The 17,168-nt window shown below is 35.4% G+C and overlaps 1 protein-coding gene across 1 annotated transcript in view; it reads right to left on the bottom strand.

Annotated features, from left to right (window-relative positions):
• GBE1 (glucan (1,4-alpha-), branching enzyme 1) overlaps nt 1-17,168 on the bottom strand; it is a 147,324-nt gene that overhangs the window by 61,463 nt on the left and 68,693 nt on the right. Inside the window, exons 10-12 of the mRNA XM_009327886.1 lie at nt 13,849-13,947; nt 11,565-11,675; nt 8,410-8,581 (exon numbers count right to left, since the gene is read on the bottom strand). Coding sequence (XP_009326161.1) covers nt 8,410-8,581; nt 11,565-11,675; nt 13,849-13,947 — 382 coding nt within the window. The remainder of the gene's footprint in view (nt 1-8,409; nt 8,582-11,564; nt 11,676-13,848; nt 13,948-17,168) is intronic.

The raw sequence follows: 17,168 nt of genomic DNA, 5'->3' as shown, positions 1-17,168 counted from the left end.
TCTCTACAACTACCTGAAAGGAGGTTGTAATGAGGTGGGTGTCGGTCTCTTCTCCCAAGTACCAAGCTATAAGACGAGAGGAAATGGCCTCACGTTGCACCAGGGGAGGTTTAGATTGGATATTAGGAAAACTTTCTTCACTGGAAGTGAAGCATTGTCAAGCATTGGAACAGGCTGTCCAGGGAAGTGGTTGAGTCACCATCCCTGGATGTATTTAAAAGATGTGTAGGTATGGTGCTTGAGGACACGGTTTAGTGGTGGACTTGGCAGTGTCAGGTAAATGGTTGGACTCAACATTAAAGGTCCTTTTCAACCTAAATGATTCTATCAGCATCAAAATTGTATGAAGTATAGTAGGGACAAAAGCTTTAACACAAACATCATGTTTACCACTGTTTGAATGGGGCATGCTTACCCTTCTTCCCTGCTCTTACACACAAAGCTCTTCCAAGTGATGGCCTTGCACAGATTTAGTTTTTATCTGGTAGACTGTTTCTATAGACATCTGTCATCTAGGAAAAGATGGCCTCCTGCACTAAGCATGTCATTAGTGATATTGATAAACAAACTAGATAATAAACATTACTCCTCTGCTTTGTGACAAAGTGGAAGCTAAGTTCTATGTGAAAACTACATGTTATTACATGAATTTATTGAAGAAGGCACAACAGAGGGAAAAAACCTCCAAACAAGCCTACTCTCTCTCAAAAAGGAATTTTTTTTTTTTTTTTTGTTGTAATCCAAATGGAGGCCTGGATGTTGGATTCCAGTCTTATCTATAGATCAACTTAATATTTACATGAAAATCTGAAAATATTTTTTTCTTCCTTTCAGTTTCGCACCGTGTCTTCCAACCAAGGACCCAGAGTGTTAGAAGCATAAGTCTATAGGTTAGCTCTAATAAGTATAGCCAATCTATCATTCTGAATACATGCAGTAATGGACCAAATCTTCACGTGACTGTAAGAAAAACATATACATATCCCCAAGACTGCTCTCTACTCAGAAGAGGGAACCAGCTACATAATTTTTTTCTCTGAAAAGGCGTTATGAACAAAATCATCACTCAAAGACACTTTTACATCCCTTACAGTGTCAAGGCTCTTCTAAAGCCCTAATGGTTAACAAGGAGTTCATAGGATGAATCAAGCTTTTAAAAAGTTTTAGAATAATTACAATATGTAACATTTTAAAGCACTTCAAGACTATATAAACAGAAAATTTTCAAAGTATTTTGTTTGGATCCAAGTTAACCACAGCATAGAAAGTGTCAGATGACTACACTTAATTACTTACAGACTTTATGAATCATTGAGCAAAGAAACCTTTTTTAATATATATAGAAATATTTCATTCATATATATTTTTATATATAAATATAAATCAACATATTATCAAATTTACAAAAATTATCACACTTCCATACAAATAGGTAAGAATATTCTGTCCTCTACAAAAATCTTAATTTTTGACAACATCTGAAGACTAATCCAAACAGTTTATGTACAAATATGTGCATTTAGATGCACAACTCCCAATAAATTTAAGATACATTTTTAACACAGAGCTTTTACTACAGTTCTTACATTCTGAATTAAAAAAGCAAAGGAGTCTGAAAGTGAGGTAAACCTATTGATTTTAAATTTATTTGAATTCAAGGTGAAGAAACTGAAAACAAAATATAATTTAGTCATAATATTGTAGTCTTTAGATTTATCTTTAACTATTGAGGGTTTTTTTTCATAAAAGACAGCTAAGTAAAACTAATCAATGCCGTCTGTATATAGTTTAATTATAGTTTACTGAAAAGAGTTTCTGAACTTTGTAGCTATGGAGGAAAAAAAACAATTATGAAAGGACAGAATAACAGCCATGCCCTGCAGAGCTAGAAATCCAGAAGATGTGAAAAAAGCTTTTCGTAACAATATGATTGTCATAATTTCTGTAATAAATTATAATTTTGAATGCTTGAAAAGAGAAATTCCTCCAAAAACCTGTGCTGAAATTGTAAAGTTATAATATATAAAGTTATACTATATTGACGCCTATTAGTGTGATTGTTCTTCAAAACAACAATAAAGCAAAAATGAAGGCTGTCATACAAACAGAAAATGGAACTCTTGTTTCGATTATAACTTCAATATATTTATTTTACAACTTCATTTATTATTCTTTAGTAAGTCCTCACATCACACAAACTATTATATCAGTAGACCAGGTTGTATGCACTGACACATGGTGACAGAAAAGATGTTGTTACAAGTATGAACTGTGAGATGTACAAATCATACAAGATGCAAGGCAACAGATGGAGTCTTAAGAACAAAGCTTGAGACATTAGCAGAAGTCTCAATAACAGTATCACCGTGGTTAAATGATGGTACTAAGCAGAATTAAAATATCTATAGTTCCCAAAACAACTTAACTCAGGCTTGAAATTCAAATCTCTTTATATCAGTAACAGAGAAAACAACTAGAAAACTACCCATTCTTTAAAAAAAAAACCAAACCAACCCACGCAAACCACCCCCCCAAAAAAACACCTTGTAACTGAAACAAGAGGTCAGAATGGCTTGATTTACTACAAATCCACTACACTAATAATACTGGAATATCTGATACCCTGCAGACTTAAGACTTGGGAACAAACTAAGGAAACATCAGCATTACTCTGAAAGAAAAAAGGAGCACCACACACAACAGCCACCTCAATTTAGACAATTCTCTCTCCTACCCTGGAAAATCCTACTCTGATTTCAATCCATGATCACGGTTGGAGCAATGTTGATTCTTGAGCAGTTCTGAGGATGCTGCCAACTATGAAGGCTTCTGTTTCAAGGTTCCTGACTTGAGAAGCCATAGTGTGGACACCGACGCACCATCACATGTATAGACTGCTGCTAGTAACCATTTTATTTATGTATTTAAATGACATACACGCATGTATAGAGCTTTCTTCCCTACCCTCTCAAGGAGGAAGTACAATCAACTCCCACAAGAGATGTCTAGTATTTGGGAACATACTTAATTTGTGAAGAGAAGGTGGGACAGAAGGAAAAATAGTTTGTGCGTGTGTGGTTTAGTTTTAAATTATGAGACATTTTCTAACTGCTTTTCTCCCGGTCACTCTAATGTGTTTTGAGCAAGTGTAGAAATGAAGTTTGTTTCAATCAACTCTAAATGAACAACAAATATTAACAGTTTGCACCTCTAGGCCTTCCGGAAGAGACTCTCAAAGCAATTAATGAAGCCTAATCTATATATTTGGGTTCTTCCCCATGCCACTGCCCGCCCCAAGTTGTGAATGGGGCCATACAGGGTACTATGAAACAAAGTTGTACGTGGCCTACCACTACAGGACAAGAAGTCTATGCCAAACTGTAGGAAAGATTTCACATTACACCCTTCTTGTTTTCTACTTTAAAATGAAGATAATTGTTTCTGTCAGACTGCCATGAAATTAAAGCACCTGCTAGAACTGGCAGCACAGAAAGCACATTTGCCAGCTAAACTAGGCAAGCATATTAAGAAGGATGATTTCAAACTATGTATCCTAACCTGCAGTCTTTACCAACTGAGCACTTCAAGGCTGTTAATCAAAAGGAGTTGACTGAAGGGAGCTGGTTTAAAGACCATTTGCTCTTGCAAGGCCATTTTTTAGGTCATGGTCTAAAAAGTCACACTGTAACCAGTGCACAGCAGTAATAAGCATAAGAAAGTGGACAGGAAAAAAGTGTAAAAATTCAAAGTGATTTCTTCGCAACGTGTCTAAGAAAGCAATCCCCCCCTTATGTTTATGATAAATATTCTTGTCCCTGATACAATTTCTTTTTATCTAGAATAGGTAGCAATAAAACTATTTCAGATTCTCTTTTAAGTAACGTTCCCATTTATATTATAAGTGATGTTGTATCATTTTTATTTCAAATCTTTAATCTTTAAACCTTAAAGTAAATTGTACACACATTTCCCACCCTGATACTGGTGCAACTGATACAGGTTTTGCACCATTCCTTTACTTGTTTGTCAACATATTTTCAAATCCTTATGTTACAAAATCCTTTAGTTTAAAAAAAAAAATAATTCTAAGTTTCTCTCTCCAAAAATATTCAAAAGAATAGATGATGCATAGCATTTTATTTTATTTTTAAGGCCAAAGAGAGAACAAGGTGTCATCACACCAAACCGTTGGAGAAAAAACTGTTTTAGTGCATCCAAAAAAACCCCTAAGCATAGAGAAAGTAGATAAACTACTGTGTAAATGAACTCACAAGTGGGAAAAGGAAGCTTTACAGATAGAGTTTATGATATTAGTGAAACAGAGGTAAATGTCAACCCAAACGGTAACACCATCAGTCAATACTCATGATTGCAAAAAATGTTCTAGTTACTGCAAATAATTTTCTAGCTTTTATTTTTATATATATATATACACACACACACACATATATATACACTCATATAAAAGTTGTTCTGCAAGGACAGAGCCTTGGTCTCTGGAGTCCTAATTAAGAGTTGTTTTACTATAGAAAAGTCATGAAAAATAGTGCTAGAGGTTCATGTAGGAACTAATCTCTGTTTAAATTAATATATTTGAGTTTAAGCCAATTTAAAATGAAGGAAACAAGAAAATGATTGTTAGCAAGCTGAAAAGCAAGACCCTACAGTGGCATAAAACGGTAAATATTTGTGCTATGAAGGATCCCAAGGACCTAAAATGCTATTTAAGGCCCCTTGGGCTGGATCTTATGTAGCTGCAAGAAAGCAGCTACCTTGCTTGTCTAAATCTAGATAGACAAACAGATGTATCTTGCAAGATAAGGAGAGAACATGGAAACCAGTTCACTGAAGAACTGGCGCAGCTCTTTCCCATGTCCCACAGGGTTTTCCTACGTGCAGGGCACAGGCAATAAGCAAGAGAAAAGAAAAATAATATTTAAGGGGAAGGAACAACTACAATTGTCTACAGTTTTTCTTCAGAGACGGGATGGAAAATGAAGCAAAAGGAGAACGAAGGGATGTAGAGACAGAACAGTCTTGTAGTGGTAAGTTCAACTATTATTTTCAGGAAATATGTAAGAATTTTTACGTTGAATTTAAACATTGTCCAGTGGGTAACAACAGTGGCTGCTTTATTCTCAAGGCGAGATCAGAAGATTCCTGTAGTATTCTAGAAGTCTTATAACAACTTCTGTTAGTCCTTGTTTAGCAATTGAGGAAGTAGACTCAAATCTTAAGCCTTTTTGTTATTTTGTAGGGGGTTAAATTCACAATAAAGAATTTTAGTCAGACACGGGGTTTTATTTTGGATTTGTTTTCAAATCCTCATATTAGAGAGGGCAAAGATCTACGTCTCCAAATGTTTTTCCACATACTTTTCTGGTTTTAATTAAGTTAATATTGGATGCATATTGTATTTCAATATCACTACAATTACAAACAAAAATACTTGAGTATGAATAAAGGTTTTTTTCCTGTTATTACCAATAATAAAATTACTTCCACTATTTAATATAGGCACACACTGTGAATGCTTGGAGCTTTCTCTAAGTGTCATTTAAGTTCAGACAGTCAAATATGTATTATCTATGTCAACATCTTTGTGGAAGCTTAGCTGTGGCAGAGGAAACCCTTGAAGAAGCATCACCCGTGTCCCTACTAAAGCATTGTGTGGAAGAACTTACAATTTTTGTGATTTCCTAAAGCTGTATGACATCTTCTGACCAGTACTGGCCAGTCTCAGTATTAAAATCTCTGTCTAAAACAGGAGTTGGGTTGAACAAACTACAGCTACATTAGGATTGTTACTCCCTACCTGCTTTGAAAGCAGATTATTTAGACATAGCACACGTTTCAAAACAATTGCTACTTTTTTATTATTACTATTAAAGAAACTGGCCATCCAGAGCGTTCATTCACTACAGCAGGACGTTTATCATTGTCATGCTCATTTTCAGCCAAGCATATGGAGTTTTTCCCTTTCTAGGTTAAGTCTTCCATGCCAGATGGGCACATGAAGCCCCAGAGATTACTTGCAAAGCTGCACAGAAAACTGAAATACAGACTGGAGGAAAGAATGCTCCCAATGGTTTGTGTTACAGGGGAACCAATTTACTGAAATGACAAAACTTTCCTGTTCACATTTAAGTTTGCATACATCATTGATTGCCTATACTGGGATATAAGCAATTGGGAAGGAAAATAAAAGTCTTTAGTGAAAATTAAACATCCAGAAATATGAAAAATAAGAATAACAGCTTCCAGGATTTTTGCAGTGGTTTCTTACAGATACCCGTAAGAAGGACAGAGAACTGTCCAGCGTGAAAAGTGAGAAAGACAGGAGAAAGCATTCGGTGTTCAACAACAACTCTCAACAAGAATCTGCTTGCACATATGGAGTACAGATGATACTCTGACACAGGTGTAAGTAAATATTATTCCAGATCCTCAAAGAGAAATTCTAGGATACATTTGAGAACACAGATTTCCACTCCTGATACAACATTTTTTAGAAGCGGTTTGTTTTTCCTAAAGGTGAGTGTTGAGAAAGCTGCGTGTTGCTTTGCTGTCTTTATTTTCAGAAAACAGAAGGTGTGAGACATTTATGGAAGGACCTAAGGAAGCAGAGGCACCTGGAATGCATTCTACAGGTGTTGTGAAAGGAGATTCCACTCTTCCCCCCACCCCACAGGAGGCTTCTCTTCCTCACCCTCAGCATTTGCTCAAAACTGAAAGTTAAAGAACTAATTTACCACTGTATTTGCTTAACTAGATAGTATGCTACAACATGCATTTTAAGTACACCAGACTGCAAGGATTCTGAATTTATATGCTTTCTCCTCCAAAATTTATTACAATCTTTTCACCTTTTACATACAGCAAACTATAACATAGTTACTGAAGCGTTTGTGGTACTCAAGGATACACAATATTAATTGGTCAATCAACTTGCATTGACACACTGGATTTAACATGCCTCACTGAATTACTGATCTGTTTTCTAACCTTACCAAGTCAGTCTGGGGCAGACACATCTGCGGTTTAGCTGAAGTATTTTTTAAACACCTGCTTCCTTAACTATTGTAGTATCACTAGTTTGAACGGAAGCGCACACATCATACCTTGCATGTTTTGATGCCTGACTACACACTTAGTAAATATTTATTTCATTAACTCTTCTTCACTCTTGGGAAAAATTTCTGCATTTTTTTTGGAAACAACAGTTTTACTAGTATACCATATAATTAATTGATTTGTTCTGTACTGAAGTTGCGAATTAAAGCAATTCTTCTTTAAAGAAAACCCACAAACATGGTATTTTTTGAGTATTCTTGTAATACCAAGGAAGAGAACATGTATCAGTACAGACATGCTTAAATCAATTGCCACCATTGCCTTATTAATGTTCTCCAGTTTTTTAATTAGAAAAATATATTTTTTAAATATACTATCATGGAAGAAGGGCAATATACATCCAACAATACCCTTTAACTTGATAATACAAAACATTTAACAATAAAAGTTGAAGGGAATATTAAGCTAAAACTTCTATAATTTCCAAGTGTTTCATTGTCAGAAAACTCAGATGGTCATTTACAGCATACTTTCAGCCTTTTTTTCCCCCCATGAGACTATCACAACTGCTATACAGAACTTGTCACACCACATTACAGAATTGTGATTTTTACTATAAAGTAAGGATTATTTTGCAAAGAAATTAAGAAACGTGAATATGGTAAAGAGTATCAAGCATAAATAGCTTCAGCGTTTTGTATAAAGCTAAGAACAACATTCAACTTTTAAGATGACTACATGGAACTGTAATTTGCTGATTAAACGAGATTAACTATTGGACATTCTTGTAGCAATAGTGCTTAGGAAGCAATGCAACAGTTGTATTTTACAGCTTATGAACAAAAAGAAAGCATTGCTAACTGTTATTATTTCCCTGCTTCGATAGCAGCATGTGCCTCCTATCTCAGAGCTATCTTTAGTAAATTCACTGTTAATAACCTAAAAAGTTTAGGAGAGTAGAATAATAGAGACGAAAGACAACCCAGCTGTGTAAGGCAAGGCTCACCACCTGACAAACTTGCAGAACAACAATTAAAATACTAGTCTGAGTTGTAAATCAGAGTAACCTGAACTAGAGCTTACCACATTTCTAAAAGTTATTTCTATTACAATTAGGAACCACATTGATTTTATTTTCCTGTCTTATAATACATCTTACAGACAGAAAAACAATGCATATTACCTTTTGTACTAAATCTTTATAAAAGCATTTATGCTCCAAACTTCAGCATTGTGATAAATACTGTGGATGTAAGATGATGTCAGATCGTTTTATTTCCCTGCCAAGCATTCTGTAGATGAGAAAATGAAAGACTTGTTCCTAAGATTACTTACCCATGAAGTTCAGATAGCTCTCTCCTCCAAGTGCATGAGTAATGAGACGAATCATTTTATGAAGCTGTATTCCACGATCAATAACTGGAGTAAGAGGCGAAAGCACACTCATGTTTGTATACATCTCTGCATCCATCAGTCGAAACGCCAATGTCTTATCACCAACAAGCGCCTATAACAGTTCAAAAAAAAAAAAAGTGAAAAAAACCCTTGGGTGTCCTAGAAGTGTTTCTGACTTTTTTTTTTTTTTTTAAAGCAGGCGCTCTATATCATAAGAGGAGGACTTGGAAGATTGGCGAGCAGTCAAGGACACGACGGTGGGCGCGACCTGTTCACAAAGAAAACATCCTGCCACCGCCGATGATCATCAGGTCACAGTGACCACAGCTTCTAATTACTGCAACATTGTATTGCGTGTTGTGTAATCACGTGGGCATGAGATATAGATAGATAGATATATATATATATATATAAAATCTGCTGCCAAAAAGAGAAAGTATATAAATCGAGGTAGGGACGTCCCTGAGCTGAGCCTCGACTGGATGCCAGACCCGACCATCTGTTTTCCCCTTGCAACCCTCCATGTGGTTACTGGGGCTCCCCGCACCAATGGGAGTGTGAGTATATGATCAATAAACTAATAGCTGTCTAACCCCTGTTGTGGTCCTACATTTCACCTGATAGGATCGAACTGCACAATTACTTCTGAGAACCTTCTCACCTACAGATATCAAATGTGAAACGTTAGCGTCAACTCAATAAGCCGCAAGTGACCTACCATTTTTGACTTTTTATAGAAAACACAGAAAATAAGAAAGCAAACATCTCAAGTAAAGTTCCTGGGAAGTACAAATAAAGGGCTATTAACAACATGCCTGATTTAGAGATGCAGAGTGAATATGAAACCTTCATTTATATGCTATCAAGAATGTGATTGGTTTTCTGTGATTTCACACGAGAGAAAAACTAACTAGTAATTCTGTCTAAAAACAGTGACTGAATTACTACCTTGCTAGTGTTTACTGTTACTTGAGAAAGGCCACACAAATGCTATGTAACAAGGATTATTCTAATATATCAGCATGCAGGTAGTTGAAAACATTTTGGAGCATTTGTATGTAAATAGCTAATTTTTGTTCAATTAGCCCCATTCTCATTTTATACTCTAGCATGAAAACTCACTAGATTCCAGAGAGACAGATGAGTTGTAAACAGGTATAGTTGAAAAGCACCATCATTCTTTAGTTTTCCAACTAACAATATAACAGCATATCTAGATGATTCCCTCAAGTAAAAAAAGAATCTTTTTAAAATAAAAAAAAATCCTATGCAACAATGGCAAGACTGAAGACTGCAATGAATAACTGCAAGGAACAGCTCTTCTCTGGACTCAGAATGTGGCATTTGTTAGTGTCATTTAATGTCCCCTAACCTTTCCATTAGAAGAGAAGGTAAATGTTCCCTATTCACATTTTCTATGCCAGTCATGATTTTATAAACTGTTATCCTTCCCCCTTCAATGATCTCTTTTCTACCCTGAAATCTTAGTCTATTTAGTTTTCTCCTTATGAAAACCAATCCACACCTCCTATTATTCTTACCAACTCTCAGCATTTTTTCCAGTTAAGCTGTATATCCTTTGAGATAACAGGACCAAATCTGCCTCTGACGTTCAAGATGCACACAAACCGTGAAAGACTACCATGGCATACTGATTTTGCTCTTTGCTCTCCATTCCATTCGTAATTCCAAGTTCTGTATCTGCTTTTTTGATACCTATTAGCATTGAGTTGCTGTTTTCACACACTTCTTATAACCATGAGGCTCTGTATTCTGACTGGTAATAGTCAGCTCGTAGCCCATTATTACAGATCAGAAACTGGAATTGTTTCAGCCCCTCATGTGCTGAAAGTATCTCCACATTGAATTTTATCTACACCCCCATTTTGTTTCTCTATCCTGCTTTTCACATATCATCCTGGTGTCCATCTGCAGTCGTCATAGTTGCTCTTTTTTTTTTTTTAATTCAAAATAAATAGATCTTCTTCCCAAGTATGAGATTCTAAAACAAAAATACATAGTGATATGGAAAACAACTCAATTGATAAAATCCAGCATGAAGTAAAAGAACAGCAACAGTAATGTTATATGTCATGCTTTAGGATGAAGCAAATAATCACAGAATAATATGCATTTCCAAGTAATACCTGAAGTTCTTCACCAGGATTGGGACTCTTCTCTCATGCCTTAAGTAAACACTGTGTAACAGTGTGAGGTAAGAATGTAAATAGGTACACAAAAGGAAGCCAATAAACTCAGAATTGTCTTTTAAAAATAAAATATAGGTCTCGTTTTGGACAATTCTGTAGACTTTTGTTATAGAAGGTATAGGAAATAGAATGTCAACCTCTATCATGTAGAGGAAAGAGGTTAAGGTAGGTTACTTAAACCTTTTATTAGAAAATGGATTATATTTTTTAAAGTTCCTAATTTTGAAATTCTCAACCAATGTGTTTTCTCATTCTTCAGAAACAACCATTACAAAGGATTGCGGGAGATGAGCGTTATCCAAACTTGTCATTACTTTTTCATTTTTTTTGCGTACAGAACCATTACAATTGCTGTGTTTTGAAGTGTTAAAGAATATTTCATTTAGATCTCTAAAGAGGATTGGCATTTGCAATCCTTCCAGAGAGGAAGCATTTTCTTGAAGGGAATACAACAGTTGCAAACACTGATTCAGTGAACAAATTTGCTAAATTGTGATATTGTTTATGCTTACCATAGATAGTTCTCCAGCTTACTTTATGGAAACCAGATTTTCAAAAGTATGGATTATATGCCTTCCTATGTCAGGCAGGCAAAACAAGAAGCTAGGATTCATTTCTTAAAAAACAAAACAAAACTGAAAAATAGCACCACCCACGCACTCCAAGCAGGACTCCTTTATTAAAAAGAAGGATCAAAACAAAACAAAAAAAAAACACCACAAGAAAACCCAAACAAAAAAAATGAGCAGTAGTCCAGATCTACCTATCTCTGAAACTGTTGCCTATCATTCTCAACTCTTGCCCCAATTTTTAAAAAAACAAAATCTACTAAGCCTCTAAACCTCATCTTTTACTTGCTTATATATAAACAAATAGATACAATACCTGATCATGGCTCTCTGCATATGCAATGTACTTTTCTTCATACCGTCTGTTTGTTAATGTATACACAATATTGCCCATATTCCAGTCTTCATCTTTCAGCTCCTTAATTATCTGCAGAAATAAAGAAAAGATCATTGAAAAGTTATTTCTGTTTTAACTAAAAGCACATTACTACCGTTGTTCATTATCTTGGCACAGAAATTTCCAATGAATTGTGAACTGTGTTACTTTAACTTCTCCTATTCCCAACTTTGGAGCAACGAGCTTTCTCTGATAATCTAAAGATTTGTTTCTTTTGAATTCCCCTACTTAAATATAATAACTAGAACATTTTGTTTCTCCTGTACTTCCACATATAAGCATGGACAATTGGACTTGCCATCTATCATATGAATCCTCTGATACAGTGGGCAATGCGATTGCTAGGAGCTGCAAACGAGCACTGCACCAAAAACTGGGGGGGCAAAAAAAAAAAAAAAATGTAGGCACACACACCTACCTACACGCGGTATTGAAAGAAATCCTATATTTCAATAACCCTGGCACATGGCAGCTTCCAAATGTAGCTGAAGGACTGGGTTGTGTGGTAGAGAATGGATCACTGCAAGACAGCACTAATGCTATTGCTATGAAGTACACAATAACATGAGAAGGTGCTCAGTGCAGAGACTTGCATGTTCCCTGATCTGTGAATTCCCAGTCCATTCAAAACCACAGGTTGAATGCCAAAGCTTTGGAATACAAAACAAGCTTTACATTTTTTTTGTCATGCTAGCTCCTGATTTTTAGGAATTTAATTAAATCATATCAATAGCAATTTTCTGTCTCATATGACACTATTTCCTCCCTCTTCTAAACCTAATCCAATATCAGTCTTAGTCCTTTCTTTTTTCTGTAGAACTTTATAGACCTTCATTGATCACTACAACTGAAATACATATAGATAAATATATAGACATAAAAATAAAGGTAATTAAAAGGCAATAACATCAAGATGGCTAATATGATGCTGTAAAATTTAACATTCTGATTGTAACTGGCCATGTACTCCTAAACAGCTTTTTTTTTTTTTTTTTTAAATAACTCTAAATTCTGGCCCTGAAAACATTCAGGTCCCTATGCAGCATCATATTATGTACTAGATCGATCTTTAATGTGAACTAATACAGCTACTGTTATTACAATCAGCTTATCTCACCTACTTTTACAGGTCCCTCAGAATTACTTCATGGAACCCTGGAGATCCTTCAGGTCTACAACTGCTTTTAGGAAGTTGCCTAGAAAACTTTCTATTAACAGGTACATACTTAAAAGCTGGAGAGAAATGAGAGCAAGCAGTCTCAAGTTTAATGATGCTGTCCCTGTTGGAAAAGCTGGCAAGTTTGCCTTCTGAATGAAAAGAAGGTTTGAAAACTGGTTTTCAATCTGCCCTCCACCTCCTAGTTACAAAAGTGAAAGACGCTGAAGATAAGTTAATTTGCTTTTTATTTTAAGCTACTTACTACATTGATTGAAGCATTAATGCTCATATAAAACATTTATTGTTTTCAGATCATCATGATAGCCTGAGGGATTTGGATGCAATCTTCTAACTGAAAAACATTCTCTAAGACATCAGTAGAAGCCTTTTGAGATCATTTACTGTTTTATTCCTTTTCTTGTGATTCTCTGTATTAAGGAAAAGGTGATTTAAATCCTTATCGTAGTTGGTGTTTATTAGTATATTATTGTTCTTGAAGAGCATTTACAGATTTTTATTATTCTTTTTGTAACCCCACTAGTGATTGCTGGTGTTTGCACAATTCACATTTACTTTGGTTAAACTTTCAGCTCTATGTTCAAGGCCAATTATTATGCCCAATTTCAGGAGGGTTCGCTGCATGTTTTTGTTTGTTTGGGGGTTTTTTAATATTTATATGCATATTGTTAACTTATTATCTACCTGTTTACATTCAATATAGACTACACATTCTACAGCTGTTGTGAGATACAGGTTATTTCAAACAAAATTAGTTTATGTGTATTGTATGAAAAAAACAAATATCAGCTAGAATGCAAAGAACAGCCCCTGAACTTACTTATCTTCTGAAACCTACATGATATCTTACAGCTCTCATTTCAGCCCCTAATACCTGTGTTCAAGCCTGTCAGAATTTATTTTAATAGGACGTTAACAGAAGAGAGAGTAAAATTTGTCAGTAGGATTCAGAAGTGTTTTTGTGTATGCACAGATGGAGAAACATCCCACTTTGAAGAGCAGAACATATTTTTAAAAAATTCTCACCTGTATCCACTTATCTGGAATAGCCATGGCTAGTCGATAATCAAAACCCACTCCTCCCTCTGCAATAGGACGACAAAGAGCTGGCATTCCAGAAACATCCTTAAATAAAAAAACACAACATATTTCACATAGCATTGCAATTATTAGTTCAGATTTTCTACCATACAGTAATACTTCTATACAAACACTCTGTAAACTATAAACAGCTTCATAGATTGACTTGGGTAAGGGAGAAAAAAAAATTCAGTGAGTGATTACTACACCCAGATTTGCTGTTTGAATGCAAAAGTTACAGGGAAAAGCATTATGACTTTTCTCTTCAAATACTCTACTACAAAATATTTTAATGGAGTAGATGTTTGAGGGGAAAGAGAGCTCAGTAGATGCAGAATTTGAAATAATCAGCTCTCTTGAGCTCCAAGTAATCAATAGAAAGTAGAAAGTAGTCAACAAAAGACAAATTAAACCTTCATTTTGTTTATTGATGTTTTACATAAAGAATGGCATAAAAATAAAAGGCTGAATATAAAGTACAGTAAAGAAGAAAAATACAATCTCTACTCTTTTCCTAAATGCACAAACCAAAACTAATGATCCAGCTAGCCCTGGAAAGTGACATGCTCTTAATTTTCCAGTTTCATATTGATGAAGGCTGATCATTCTTAAATTCGCAATTCAAAGTTCTTAAAATATTTATTTCACCGTTTTATTAGGCAATTATGTCACATAGCATTCTTTTTCTAAAGTTAGCTTATCTGTACAGAAAATGCAAATCTCCAATAATTGCGAAGTATCTATTAGTACTCAATTTTATTAACTTATATCAGTGAGAAGCCATTCCACCACAGCGGTTACGGATTAACGTACACCTTTTGCATCCACACAAGAGAATTTATGGAATTAAATTCTGACTAGAACCACGGTTTACTTAGGAAGCTCATTCTGGTTTCCTGGATTCAATCCAATTGCTGCATTAGACTAGTGAAAAAGATATTTGCACTTGAAGTTATACATACATACGCGTACCTGCATGCACACACCCCCTCTGCCCCCGCTCCCCACTGACATAAGTGAGGAGACTGACCACGCCATCACGAAGCTCACGGACGGCATCCAGGAGGCCGGAAGGCAGGGCTGCCATCCAGAGGGACCCTGACTGGCTGGAGGAATCGATCAACAGCAAGCTCAGGAAGTTCAGCAAGGGCAAGCGTCAAATCTTGCCCCTGGGATGGGCTAAAGCCTGCATCCATACAGGCTGGGGACTGCCAGGCTGGGGAGCAGCTCGGCTGGGAAGGCCCTGGGGCTCTGGGCCAGCAGCAAGCTGAGCGCGAGCCAGCAGCCTGTCCTGGCAGCAGAGATGGCCAGCACCACCCTGGGCTGTATGAACAGCAAAGCCAGGAGATCAAAGGAGGGGATCACCTCCCTTTATTCAGCAGCCACGAGATCACACAGAAAACGGCATCCACATTCCACACGCTGTAAATACTAAATAATGAAGCGGAAATTCTTTCCAAACTTTTAGATATTATAAAAAAGGGAGTTCAATAGTTCTCCTAAATCAGTCAGAAAGGATAAAAACAGACTAATGCTCTCCAAGTTATGCAGGACAAGATGATCTGAAACACAAGCCTTTCTCTGTGATGCTATGATCACAGAGATCTTAGCTGGACAAGGTCTGAGTCTGAGATTTAAGTAGCTCCCATCTACTTTAGTCACAATTCTGAACGCCGGAGTTTTGGGAAGTAAAATTCCAAATGTAATACTATTTCTATCTATCTATATCTACAGATTTTACCTGAACACTAAATAAATAAATAAATAAATAAATAAATAAATTCAGTGTTAGTTTCTTCAGTATATTTTCCATCAAATGTAAAATAGCCAATGCCTAAGCATTTGTTCAGACCTTAGTTTGAAATGAGCTGCATTAAAAAAAAAAAAAAGAAATCACAGCAGTAGGGGAGTTTTTGCCGGTTAGTTTTTACGATCTTCAGGCATGATGTAATTTTACTTAACATTTTTTCTTCTCATTATACAAAACTGTAATCACAGCTTTATTTAGAAGGCCAAAATGAAAAATAAGCATATAGTCAGTAATACCTAAACCTTAGAAATTACTAAGACAGTGAATATACAGAATATTAAAAAGCTGCAAAAATTATCAGTTAAATAATTAAAGAATATATTATAATTAGTTATGGCTAGACAAAACATTCCTCTCATGTGGCACTCATTCCATCATCATTATAGGCAAGCAGGCATTCTTCATCGCCTTCTGCAATTTTCTATTATGTCAATAGTTTCTCCTTCTACCATGCAGCACGGTGATCAATGCTATATTTCGTCTAGCGACTCCCCCAGGCAGTAAAATGATATATTGAAACAGAAGCAGTTTTCAACTCAAGCAAGCGAAACTGAAGACACATCTTACTAAAAAACTCTTCGGCCAGGTAACACAAGCAGACTGAACTCAGAATTTCATTGGTAGGAATGCTTATCATCTAAGACTACCTAGAAAATGAACAAATTTCACTTCAAATAAGCCTACAGCTCAATGAAACCGTCTAAAGTCTACTGGTGATTGCTCACCAGATGCTGTTTTTGATAGCTTGTTATTAAGCTTTTAGCAGTGGTTGTCTATAAAATAAAACTTTACCATAAGTAAGAAATGAAGTTAAGCAGTACTTTGTTTTCTGATACAAATAGGCAACTCTTAAGCAATACAAAAAGTTTTATTAGAAATCCATATAGTCCCTAATGATAACAGATAAATGCAACTTTTTCTTTTAAACAAAAAGAATTATTTAAACATAGTAACAGAAAATCCTCAAGGTTTAGATGATTTTCTCATTTAGATAAAGAGAAAATATCAGCAAGAACGTACCTATTCATAGAACTTTAATGATCTGGTGTTTCATACTATTAAAGATTTCATGTGCTAACGATAATATTTTTCAGTCAAAAAAGTTTAATTGTTCTCAATCAACTCAAGTAATATAGTCTATTTACTCCCTCAGAAACCTGGAGAAACTTAATAGTAAATCTAAATTAGCATACACATTCAACATTTATAAATTTATTGCATTTATTTTGAAGTGGAATTGTCAATTATGCCAATATAATTCAAAATATACAAAACTACACTAGGGCTGTTAATCTTTAGTACCATGAATCACTAGTGACAAGTAGCAATCATGCAAAAACAATAAACTAATAAAGACAAATCTCATTACAAGTTCAAGGAGATGAAGGAAAAAAAAAAAATCCCCACATTAATTAATGACCCATTAATGCAGTGAAATTTCCCGAAGTGCATATTC

Source organism: Pygoscelis adeliae, unplaced genomic scaffold (genome assembly GCF_000699105.1).
Source record: "Pygoscelis adeliae isolate BGI_AS28 unplaced genomic scaffold, ASM69910v1 Scaffold14, whole genome shotgun sequence".
NCBI lineage: Eukaryota > Metazoa > Chordata > Aves > Sphenisciformes > Spheniscidae > Pygoscelis > Pygoscelis adeliae.
The sequence above is the reverse complement of the archived record's forward strand: the minus strand, read 5'-3'. Positions and strand labels throughout refer to the sequence as shown.